The sequence below is a fragment of the Lepeophtheirus salmonis genome, chromosome 9 (assembly GCF_016086655.4).
Source record: "Lepeophtheirus salmonis chromosome 9, UVic_Lsal_1.4, whole genome shotgun sequence".
In the NCBI taxonomy this organism is placed as follows: domain Eukaryota; kingdom Metazoa; phylum Arthropoda; class Copepoda; order Siphonostomatoida; family Caligidae; genus Lepeophtheirus; species Lepeophtheirus salmonis.
The window spans coordinates 10,226,220-10,239,322 of record NC_052139.2 but is presented as its reverse complement, the minus strand read 5'-3'; the positions used below and the strand labels follow the sequence as shown (position 1 = coordinate 10,239,322).

Genomic DNA, 13,103 nt, shown 5'->3' with positions numbered 1-13,103 from the left:
ATCCTACAACAGTTTCGAAGTTGATAGAATATGCAAAAAATACTTTGCATTACTTAGATTCCCTCAAAATTGAAAAAAAAAAGAAGAACATCTTTTAGTCCTTAACAAAAATTACTGGTGGAAGGAAGTTTATGGCAAAAATTCTGATCTCTGTGGACTTTATCAGATTTAAAAGACCGAGTAAAGACTGTGGTTAAGTCTTCAATTCAACAGTCAACGCTTATGTGGAATACCAAGCAGTCAGCATTTTAAAGCGTTTAACGTATAATCTGAAAGACCTCTCAAACTGTACGTCGATTGCTTCGAAGAGTATTATCCTTTTTTTTGGAATCGAACGCTACAATACTACCTCAGATGCTAAAGAAAAAGTGCAATTCCGTATGCAAAGGCTCTTATTGCACAGAATATGACATCGTTCGAACTGCAACACCTCTAGGAATTGAGGAGTATTTTACTGGCAGCTAATTGAATATATGCAGTATTATCTCTGAAAATACTTTCCTGGGAAACTACGATTCTTGGACGATGGTTGAAAGAGAGATAAAATACTTACCGAATCTCTTTTTGGAATGCAAATAAAATTATAAAGAAATTCAAAAAAATAAAATTAACAAACCCATTTAGTCTTTTCTTTGTTTGTGTTTGCTTTGTTGTTGTTTTTTTATGTGTCGCTGAAATTGTAATTAGACATTGTGATATGAATTTTATTCAATTTTGACAAACAATTTGACTTTCGTATTTTTATCCAGATTTTTTTTTAAATGTATTTAAATATACAAAACCTCAACTTAACTCTTTTCGGCCATTTTTTACAATTTTGGCCCCTTACACCCCTACACCAACCTTCTTGAATACACCTTTTGTGTCCCTATCGAAGGAAAAACCTAAAGTGTCTGTCATCAACGTATTGATGACCTCATAGACACTGTCAGTTAGCACAAAGACGTTATTATAGAAGAATACATCCTCAGCGGGTGCCAGAGCTTCCAATACCGCCTGGAAGCCATCAAAGCCACTTAGGGCAGCCACTGTTATGATTAAGAGAGTGGAGACACACATCTATTTACAGTATTAATTTTGTTGAAATTTAAATTAATAAATTATATCTTATTGAAGTTTAAAATCCAGAAAGCTCATATTTTAACGGACCACTCGGTAACTGTTTTTACACTTTTTAATGTATTCAATTTTATCTTATTTTCATACTATGAGATTGAAATAAAATATTTGATTTTGTAAATTGGTTTTCATATATACAAACATTAAAAATTTATATTTATAATATTCTGTGTAAATAATGGCTGTCGATATAAATTAGTTAAAATATAATCTAATTTGTAAACGATAATACAACTGTGCCACATGTCAAAATGGCCTTAGTTTTGGTGAATTGGGATCATGCATACTATAGGGAACGCAGTTAATCTGTATTAATTGATCAAACATAGCAATTTGCCTGTCCCAGAAGGTCGGACAAGTGTTAATGTAAAGCTCTGCATGAATTAAATAAATGATTTGAAGTATTTTTCACATTCTGAGGCATTTTACATCTACCATACATTTTATTTGAATAAAATCATGACCATAATCACCTTGGCCAAGGGGATGATGGCCTTTAATAATGTGTTCAGTAGTACTCTTTATCTGCCTATTAATGGTAAGTCATGCATAGTTCCTCCAATCAATACCGTCGGTAACAAAACCATAACAGTCTAAAATGGACCAAAATATGTCTTTGATTTACACAACTCCATGAATATTGTGTATAAGCCGTGTTTAAGATTTTTGTTAAATATTGCTTTTGTGCTAACATTCCACACAAGTTTATATATTTTAAGTTAAAAGGTAATAAGGTCAATATTAAACATGTTAAGATGTGTTACGACATACATCATGCGTCTAAACGTTGTTTATTTTTAAGTACTTTACATAATAGGAATAGTAAAAATAAATCCATTATTTTGAACAAATTATTTATTCATTTTTCCCATTAATGTGGATCTCCATTGAATATAAAACAGTGCGTACATGACAGTCTAACTCGAGGATTTCTATTATTTTATACACATTTTCGACAATGGGTCTTTCAGAGCGGGGATCATAATTTTTTTTTAACATAAACACTGCTGCCTGGTTTACGTTTTCAACTTGTTTGGAGAAAAACTATCAAATATAATGTAATTTCTCATTGCTGGTGTCCATCATTGACAACCGCTCAGATAAATCTGAGTCAAACAATCACGAAACTGTTAAATAAATTTATTTAGTATACCATACAAGTAAAAAGTGATTACACTTATAGGATACAACATCATTGAAGCCATCCATTTAGAAAATAATAGATTTCATTTTACAACATCCAATATTATAATCTTACAGTTATCCTTTTTAGAATCATGGATGTTCTTTGATTCAAAATATTTTTTTGTTTGGGGGAGAGAAAAGGCCGCGTATTTAATTTTTGTGCTTCCAAAAACTATCACAATTTTTAATCTTACAAACAAAATACATTTTAAATCACAAAATCTCTTCATTTTGAAATAAGTGATATATTGGAGTTAAGGGATTATTATATGTGTACTCGTACAGTTCGGATCAATACTTTATTTAGTAATTATTCAAAATTTGTTATAGTAGAAAAGTTTTTTTTTTTTTTTTTTGAGTAAGTGATGAATTTATTATAACTTAATATAGAATAAATTTATTTATAGGTATTGATTTATTTCTATATAATTATTTTAGTAAATATTTATGATTTTATATAATATAATAATATGTAGGTGAATGTTTAAATTTTTACAAATGATGCATATTGTTACTTACAATTTTCACATGGGCCATATAAAAAAGATAACCAATATATCACATTAAATATTAAAAAAAAAAGCGGAAACAAAAGTAGAAATAAAATATCTAATCGTGCATGGGACATCTCTTCCCTTTGTCTCCGCCTTGTCATGATTCCACGATTGGATCTTCGTTCATCAATATTCCCATTCAGAATCATGGATCCCTCATTCCCATTACTGGGTTGACGTACCCGTGTAGATCCAAGCTTAATTTTGAGTAGAAGCCCTGCATACTCAATCAGTGCTCCAAAGACAAAGAGAACACACACAATGACCCATGCCTCAATGGCAGTAAGCCCCTCAGCCTTGGGAATATTCGTAGTTATTGTGTTAAATATATTGACGAGTACGAGGAAAACAGTGACGAGAAGAGTCATGCGACCTGGGACGATGTCAGGTGGAACTAGAAAGCTGATCCAGGACACAATCACAAACATCCCAGAGGGAAGGTAGTAGGTAATTATATAATGGGATACTTTTCTTTGTAGTGTTAGCTCGAAGCCTGCGACTGAGTAATTCCCTGAAACGAAAGATAATCTTATTAATTTTTAAGTTTTTATTTTTTCTTTATATTGTTATAATAAATATACTCAAACTCATAAATGTACTCATCAACACTATTACATGTTAGAATATTTTTTTCTTATAATTAATAGTGTTTGTATTCTTTGGCAACTGATTGTCAATATCTATGAGCAAATAATTCTTATTAACTTTTTGGGTGTTCGCAAATTCCACTTAAAGTACCCAAATCACAATAAAATATTGAGAAATGGACAGATTCTATTTGAAAGGCTATGTCAGGGCGCTTTAATATAATTTTATTACAAAGCCTTAATTATGTCTATGATATATTGTAGAGCATGAATAATGGGGTGTACCAAAATGATAAAAGTACAGAATTTGGTATCGCAAGATTTTTTTAACATTTTATTCACCTTCACAACCAAATAACCTTCAATTGTCTCAAAAAATGTCCTTTCTGATCACGTTTTGATTTAAAAATCTGTAAAATATCGAAAAAAATGATTGTTTTATGTCGTTCACTTCATTTTTTTCGAGTTGAATCGAGATACTTCATTATCTTTCAACATTAGTGTTTAGTCCTAAAGATGTCGCAAATAAATAAACCAATCTTTTGGTACCAAGTATTACGCGCATAAATTTTGTTTTGATTCTTCATTTTTACAAATCAAATCTCGTTTCTTGATACAATTTCTACAATTTAATATTCTGAAATATATTTTTAAAATTTATTTATGTAAAATAAAATAAAGCTATTACTTCTATTTATGATTCTGGACAAGAAAAACCGTCTTTTTATGAACGCGTATTTATTTGAAAACCTATAAAATTTTGGGAAAATTGATTGTTTTTCATTTTTCACCTTATAAATTATTTAGGAAAATCGAAATACAGGATTTTTATTACATAGAATATTTTAGATAACAAGTATATCTAACAATAACATTTGACCAGCATTCCTTTAATTTACCTCTCCTTATGAGTACTTCATTCCATTTTTATACGTAAAGAGTATATTTATTTACTGTTCACATAACGAAAAAGAAATTGGAGCAATGCTGATCCAATATTATTGTTAGATATATTTCTAATTTACAATACTTTCTTTGATCAAACCTTCGATTAAAAAAATAAAAGGAGCAACATGAAAAAAAAAAAAAAATGTTTTCAATATTTTAGAGATATTCAACACAAAACATGACCATGAAGGAGATTTTTTTTGGAAAAATAACTTCCTGCCTTACTCAGTTCCGACCTTTTGTAATTATGGTACATTCCAATATATACATATATATATAATACATTGGGATTTTCTCCTTTTCTTGATTTTTTTTCAAAATGGTTTAATGTTGACGCATCACACATTTTAATATTTTGTTCGTTTGGTATTATAAAAAATAGGTTAAGGAATAAGTAATTTCGTATTTTTTGCTTAATTTCTATGCTCTATAAGAAGTGTTATAATCATTCAATTAAACCCACTTATGCCCTGTTCTGTTTTATAAAATTGTTTCCCACAATAATCTAACTTCATAAATGCCCTTCTCGTGGAAGCCCTTGACCCTTTTTCTTCGACAACCAATTTTCACAGACCTCTATTAAGTATTATAGCGGTCGGCAGCATCGAGGAAACCCAATTCCTCTCCTATTCAACAGTAATGACCGCTTCTGTTGGATTGCCATCTTCAAGACGTTGAGTTGTTGACTGTAGAGGGCCGAATTGAGCGGGAAAAATCGCTCATACTAGTGTTATGCAACATAAAACGAAATGAATTACAAATTTTCTTAGTCGCTTTCGACGCTTTTTTTGCTTACGTACTTCCTTACTGCTGTCAAAAGTGCAATAGTAATACGCCAACAGAACACTTTATCGCATGATTCGATGTGACCAAACATAAACAAGACATACTTAGGTATAGAAGGGCCGGAAATACAAAATTACTTTTTTACCTCCTAATACTTATAAATAGTTATAGATATCATTCGAATCATATTTCCCAGGACAGTTTCTAAATAATTGGATAAATATTTTCTCTTGTATTATTTCTTTTAAAAATAGGGAATGTTTACACATATTATTTCCATTTTGATCGTGTATGAAGATATCTCTTTATGTCATTTAATGGAAATGCGTAACCAAATTATTCCATTCTTTACCCTTTGTATGTAAATGTACTTGGATTCTAAAATGGTAATAAACATAGATATTAGGGTGGCTCTGAAAATGAATCTTTGTCTTTTACGTACTCTACCCTTCCATTTTGTTCCCTTCAGAATTTACGTTTGCTCTACAAAATATTGTTGACATATATTAATATTTAATGGTGGCCCTCGCTACTCCATATTCAAAAATTAGCCGAACAATAACTCCACATCTCCATTTTTTCTAATTCCATAGGTACAAGTATAAATATTTCCACTCACTCATGCAATGCTTTATCATGTTAAAAACTGCTCCAGTGTTTTTTTCCTTTCTTGAGAGAGACTCAACTTTTTGACTGTCAGTTCCGTTAAAAATATTAAATAGTCCTCTTTTTGGAGGTTGCACCCGAAAGAACATCTATATATATATTTATGTAAGCAAAATGTAGCACACAAATAAGAGTCCCGAATAGACAATTGTAATTGATGTTGGATTATAACAAAGAAATAGTCTCACGACTAATCATCTATCATACGCTGTATGATTGGTTGCAATACGACAACAAACAAATACAATGGATGCAAAAAGGCAACGGATTGTCATACCCAAGGCTGCAAACATTGTTAATTTTTCCATTAAGCTTGTGTGTAAGGTCAGGAGGAAGTACTGAAGGCACCTCCCAGAAGACAGGGAGTGGAAGACACCACAAGATTGTCACTCAAGAGTTCTTGAACGGTGTTGGTCTTTGAAATTGAATCCTCGTCAACCACCATCAAAAGACCAAGTATCTCAACGTTCGTAGATGGGTGCCAACTTCCTTGAAGGGGATTACTGTTGGCAGAAAGACTCATCAAATAACCATACGGCCATAGAAACTCAACTTTGTGCAAGTCCTACAGGCCTCAAGTGGATGACATGATGACCACATAAAATCCACATTTTCAGAAATAATTATTCATATTGGAAGGTACAATTATAACAAAAAAAAATGAAATCTCCAATTCTTTAAAATAGGATGAAGATACAATTGCAACGTTGTCTATAAAATTAAATATATGACTTGCCAATACCAATATCTTTACAAATTTTGTGGGTTTTTGTAGTTTCAATATTAAATCAATTTCTATGGATCAATTATACAATTTAATATTGAAAATAAAAACAAAACTATTATTTGGTGCACTCTCCTCTTATCGGTAGACAATAAATTTACCTTTATTCTTCGTTTTATTTGTGTTGTAAAGTAATAGAGAATGTTGATTAATTTACTATTGTAGTAAATAGTTTACACGCCAATATGGGCCACCTCTGAAATAAGTTAAAATGTTTCATTTTAGGTAGTGAAGTATAATTTCAAAATTAGAACCAATTGAGAAGGCGAGGGAATGAAAATAAAATGCTTTTTTTAAGTACAGAGTTAGTGACACCCTAATAGATATCTTATTCTACTTTTTTCTTTTGTGAAGGTAGATTTCATCATCAACATTTACCAAATGTAGACTCTTAATGATATCATTTATTACAAGTTATTATTTTCAAATATTATATATCAAATTGATTATAATATTATGATAAGCTGTGTTATGTAAGTAAAACATTAGTTATTATTTTCATATTATATATATATTTCTAGTTTTATTTAGCAGATACAAGACAAAAAACAAAACAAATTATGCAACAAAATTCAGCTCTAAAACAATTTTTAGCTCAAATTGAAGCCGTAAAACAAGAATTAATCATTAAACCCTTCAACTTCAAAGTAGTGTTGACCTTTCGTGCCTTGTTTTAAAATCCCATTTAAGAGAATAGTTGAAATATAGTAAATTTATTGTCTCCTCATCACACTTTTGGAAAGACAATGTTAATAAAAGGTTGCATAACTTGTTAAATGGCTTCTGCGTTTACGGTGCTGAGTGAGAGCACTGTAAAAAATAATTTATAATTGTAACAGCTGCTTGTAGTTGATTTAATAAAATGTCATACCAACTAAAATACTTAACTCCAAAAAATTTCTTTAAATTGTCCTGTTTACAATGTTTGCCTGCGAATTTCTTTATTTTAACATGCTCAAAATACACAAGATTTTCATAGTTAGTTTAAATTGTAAGAGTAAGTCCATGTTGGACTCAGAGTAGAATTGAGAATTGATATCGAAGTAATTCTATTCTAAATATGAAGGGATATTTTTAGTCTTATGAACGGACGATACTAATCTAATAAAACTTTAGGACAGATAAGCTGCTCTTGTTCAAAACTTTCTATAAATAGTAAAGATAACATGAATTTCCTTTTTTACAAGATTTCGAACCTGATTGAACTACTAATAAATGACAGAGAGTGAGCTTGAAGATTTGTTGCTGAGTTATAATTGTAAGTTCTGATTGGACTCAAATTAGAAATGAGGATCGACATCAGAGTAATTTTTTGTCAATGACCATGCTTATTTGCTTCTCCTGCCTCGTCACAGCTGTTTGTAGCTGATCTAATGAAACAGCATGGCAGCTAAGCTGCTCTTCTCCAAAACATCATTCATATTGTCAAGGTCACCATATGGATTTTCGTTTTTTTAACATGCCTAAAATGCTTCTGATTTTATTGACTTGATATGTAGATGCAATACGCTATGATATTTATATCCAATCTTCTCAAATTTGTTTGATATTTATCAATTAATGTCAAATTTAAAGTGACATAAAAAATATAAAGCTATTAATCAACAACTGACACAATTAAAAAAACAAACAAAAAAAAACTATGCACTCAAAAGTATAATATAACATATGTTGTTATGTGATATATCTTTAGAAAGCTAAGCAATAGAAACACTACAATTCACTTTTATAATATGATATTTTGCAACAAAAAAAGCCTGTTGACCCATATCAAAAAATGTGTACACAATAATGAAATTTTATATTTGATTGTAGGTTGTTTTTAAATATATATATTTACAGTTTTAGTACAAAATCATCAGTATTCCCCCTCTCCCATTGATCAAATGGAGTTGCTTTGATTAGACATAATAATTAAATACTATATAGTATTAGAATTAATCCATCTGATCCATGAAATATCTTTGAAGAACATATATAATATAAACATTATAAATAAAAATAAATTTTTGAACATTATACTTAATGGTATAAGACTACCCCACTCAGCCACACCCCCACCATTAAGAACTTTTTAAACGACTCATGATACAATTCAAATTTACGGGGGACTAAAAATGTGGTTATTTCTAAATTTTTACTTTCAAGTACATTTCAAATACAAACTTAAAAATTTGTATAAACTTTCCCTTTACTTTCACTTTCTTTTCTATTATTGGATTTGTCTTGTCTGAACGATTATGTCTAGTAGAGATATTTGTTAATTTGTAACCGTAATTCGGTCTCCAAAAAAATGGTCAAAAAAGTCATATTAAATGTATAGATAATTATGCATAGGTGTCCGTGGAATCGGCATTATTAAGCCAATTCCGATGACCGATTCCAAAACTTCAAAAAGTCCATATCTTGCTGATTCCGATGCATTGGTACATCTATAGTTTATTTCCTTCATCTCATAGCTACATACAGATAATATGATGAAACCTCATGACAGCTGAGCTGTTTTTTTCACAATATTTTCTCAAAATGGCAAGATTATCCTGTTCATTTTCGGTTTTTCTTTTCCAAACCTCTACACATTGATATAAAAAAAATAACTTCTACCTATTGCATTGTCCGGAATGGTAATGAAAAACATGAATACTAATAATGTCCTGTCTTCTGCCAATCATAACTTCGTCATCTTTATGAGTCACTAGGGCAATGCTTTCTTTTAGCTGACTATCTTTATCCTTGACTCAAGCAAGGTTGGAGCCATCCCTTTAGAGCATACTCTCATCAAGGTCCTAACTCGTTCATTCCTTGATGCCTATCCTTGTTAGAGTATTATACATATTACCTCCCTAACACAAAAATACCATACGTATTTTGTTGTCAGCTGTCGATTCCCTCGTCTCACTAGATACCTTATGACAACTTCAAAATCTATGCTTTTTGATTAATAAATGAATTATTAAGTTATTATTACTGGGTAATTATATACTAACACTCCGTTTCCAAAAGAACAGGAATACAAATTCCTGTTGATCCTTTCTCATCATATTATTTACATGAAGAAGTTTTGACTATCTTATACAAATACATATTTATAATATTATAAATTGAAATTCTTAGTAAATCAGTCTTATAAAGCACAAAATTACAGTTTTAGATAGGTATGACAATTAAAAATGTTTTTCTGTAGCTAGTTTCTTCGAGCTTAAAAGTTTTAATTTATATATACAATTTATATCTATTTCAATGACATCTTTTTGTGCAAAAATAAAAAAACTTAATGAATAATACTTTTATTATGTTGAAGAAATATACCTTTTTCAGAAAAAAAGGCAAGGAAGCCATAGGGAAGAAAAATGGGTTTAAATTTATTTTCCTTTAATAAAATTATTTACGGGTGCTTTTATTATGCAAATAATTAAAAACGGATTTATTCTTATGTCAACAATTACTTTCAAGAATGAAAATATAGAATAAAATAATCATAGTTTTAATTTCCTATTAGAATATAGGAACTGTAAGGGCAGGTTGAATCGTGGTACAGAAATAAAATATCAACATTAAAATTTGTATTTGGTGACCAAAAATAGAGTATTTACATATTTGGCATGTCAGAACACAAAGCAGGAAGAATCATTTTTAAAAAAATTGAGTTTGGATCATGTTGTATTTGTCCACGAGTTTTTTCAGACGCTGCAAATTTGACTTAAATGATCCAAAATTGATTGTCATAATAAAAGAATAAGACGAGATTATCTAAGATTTTATCTAAAAGCCAATATACGTTTTTCAAATCAAATAAAGTGTCTGAACTATATTTAAAACTATTGGATATGTTAATTCATCCCCCAAATTTGAATAATTATTCACTGAAATATGTCTATAAAATGTATGAAGTAAAATAATTAATTTGATTTTTTTTCATTTTTCCTTATTTTTGTTCAAGGTTGTTTTTATCTTGACGCACAAAGTATGTAATATTTATTGGTTTGTTAATTTCTAATAAAGCTTTTCCTTGCAAGGAATTCATTTACTCATAATAAATAAAGGCATAGTTCAACTACAAAATTCTCTAAGCTGCCCCAATAAAAGAAAATAATTGGACCCCCTGCAAATTTATCATTTTCGTTCCAAACAAAATCCACTTCCAAATCCAACTCGAAAAAATACAAGGCCTCCTACATACATCCGGATTCACAGTTAAATTAAGAAAACATCTTCGAATATCTTAGGGAAGATAGTAGAAATCGTGGCAAGTCCACCTCTAAGTTGTTCCTAGCTTCTTTTTAGTAAAGGAATGTATGATTTTAATATAACTTTCCAAGGCTTCTTTTTTTCCTCCATAATCGGATGTTCTCCAATTATCAGAGATGTAGAAGCTTTATATCAGATCCATGGAATTACTTGTGCGCTATATAAACCAATCCTTTTGTATTACTTAAAATTTATCCACTCTGCTATTTTTTTATCGATCAAACTGTTAAGGGAAATCCTGTTTTCCAATGTTACTCCGTATTTGTCCCACTTATTTCTTCTAAATAACTTCTAAACTTTCTCATATTATGTAACCTCGAATTTTGGTCTAAGTAACCTAAGATAATTTTGACCCTTCTAATAATTTTCTTGTCCGATTTATCCTCTACCGTAAGAGTAATATCATTTGCATACAGTATCTTATTTTCCGGCTCGATTTTAGTTGAATACCAAATCCGCCATATTACCTTTTGATAATGTTACTGAGAACTTCAATTGCCGAAACGAAAAGTAAAGGATTTCCCCGGGGACAACTTCTCTTCAATTCAATTGATTTACGCTCCAACACTGTCTATAGATATTTTTGAAGCTCCATTAAAAAGTAGACATCAAATTGATTTATAAAATTTCTTTGGCAAGATTTTCTTAACAGTCTTCATAATAAAAACGTGTCTGATAGAGTCAAAAGCTTTCGAAAAATCAATAGCTATAAGGGTACCATACATTTGATGTCACTTTACTGATTCTAGTGTCACTTGAATGTTCCAAAAAGCCTCAGTTATTCACCTCCCACGAAAAAAACATGTTTCTAATTGGCTCAATAAATTTTGGGGCTGAACTACATAGTTTTTGAATCGACAATAAACGTAATACATAAGAATAGGGGAAAGATATATTTCTGTAAAAGCCTTGAAAATCCTATAAGCATAGAATGGGAAGTGTTGGATAACAACGTAATTTCGATTCATAATGTAAAATGTGATGAACTTTTCTCGAAAGGGAAGCTTTTTTTTCTCTTTACAAACGACAGTAGCACCACACTGTTTGCTGACTCCTTGTCCTATGTTCATTTGAAAAAGTATTAATTAAAGCCATCACGGTGTATGGGAAATATCTTCGTATTCTAAGTCGAAAGGACGATTGAACAAGCCCTATCATAAATTCCAATACAAGAATTGACCGTAGCAGAAAATTCACTTCCCAATTTTAGGTGGCTACGGGTTGCAAAACATTTAATGATTATTAATTAAGTAAGGAGTTTAATACTGATGTTCATGCCTTTGCTGAATACCCTTTTTAGCTCTTAAACCTTTTTCAAAATGTCAGGGTTACAATGTTAATTTTTTTAAAGTACAGATAATTTCTACGATTTACAACTCTAGTGAGCTGCAAATGGTATGGAAATGTTTAATTTATATATATCAGAACCTTCAAAAAATAAATATCAAGTCAATAATCATATTTACTATTTTGTCATACAGAGAATACTTCAAATAATTAATCAGATTTTGACACTTCATGCAGTCTTTGTCATATTCAATATACATACATAAAGACTTTAAAATAAGTACATAGTAATCCATGTCTCCTTATTAGATTATCTTTTTAATTACAAATGCAGTCTTTTTAAGGGCTGTGTCGTAACTTTTATTAGTATTACTGTAAGTAGACAATAAAACGTATCCTTAAGAAACTTTTGTTCGTAATAATTTTTTAAAACTCTAATTCCGATGTTATAGGTGTGACATGTCAACATAAAATCAGACTGGGATAAAAACGAACATATGAAAGCTAGGATTATTCTTTTTCTAGCTATTTTACTTCATAATACAGGATCATATGTTTTTTTATAGGCCATTATGTACCCTAATAAGAGGATAACTTAATAACTGTATATGGTTAATATAAGTAAGGATTTGAGCTTTTTATGATTTATGATTTTATGATTTATGATTTTATGATTGAAAGCCTTGGAAGTCGCGGCTATTTTTCCATTAAAGCCAAACTATTTTTATGTTATATATTGTATATTACACTTTGGTCACACATAATAAAATAGTTTAAAACCGCGGCTTCCCCCGAAAAAAAAAAAAAAAAAGTTGTAAATATAATTTAAATAACAGTACTTATTTAATTATTTGAGCTTACAATCTATTTTTATGTTAATAAATTATAACTACATGGTTTGGCAGCAAAACGAGGAATGTTTATTAATTTTAATTTTCT

The 13,103-nt window shown here is 30.0% G+C and overlaps 1 protein-coding gene across 1 annotated transcript in view; it reads right to left on the bottom strand.

Moving 5' to 3' along the window:
• Nucleotides 1-2,693: 2,693 nt before the first annotated feature.
• Nucleotides 2,694-13,103, bottom strand: part of LOC121124567 (glycine receptor subunit alpha-2) — a 68,981-nt gene continuing 58,571 nt past the window's right edge. The window contains exon 3 of the mRNA XM_040719725.2: nucleotides 2,694-3,369. Coding sequence (XP_040575659.1) covers nucleotides 2,816-3,369 — 554 coding nt within the window. The 3' untranslated portion in view covers nucleotides 2,694-2,815. The remainder of the gene's footprint in view (nucleotides 3,370-13,103) is intronic.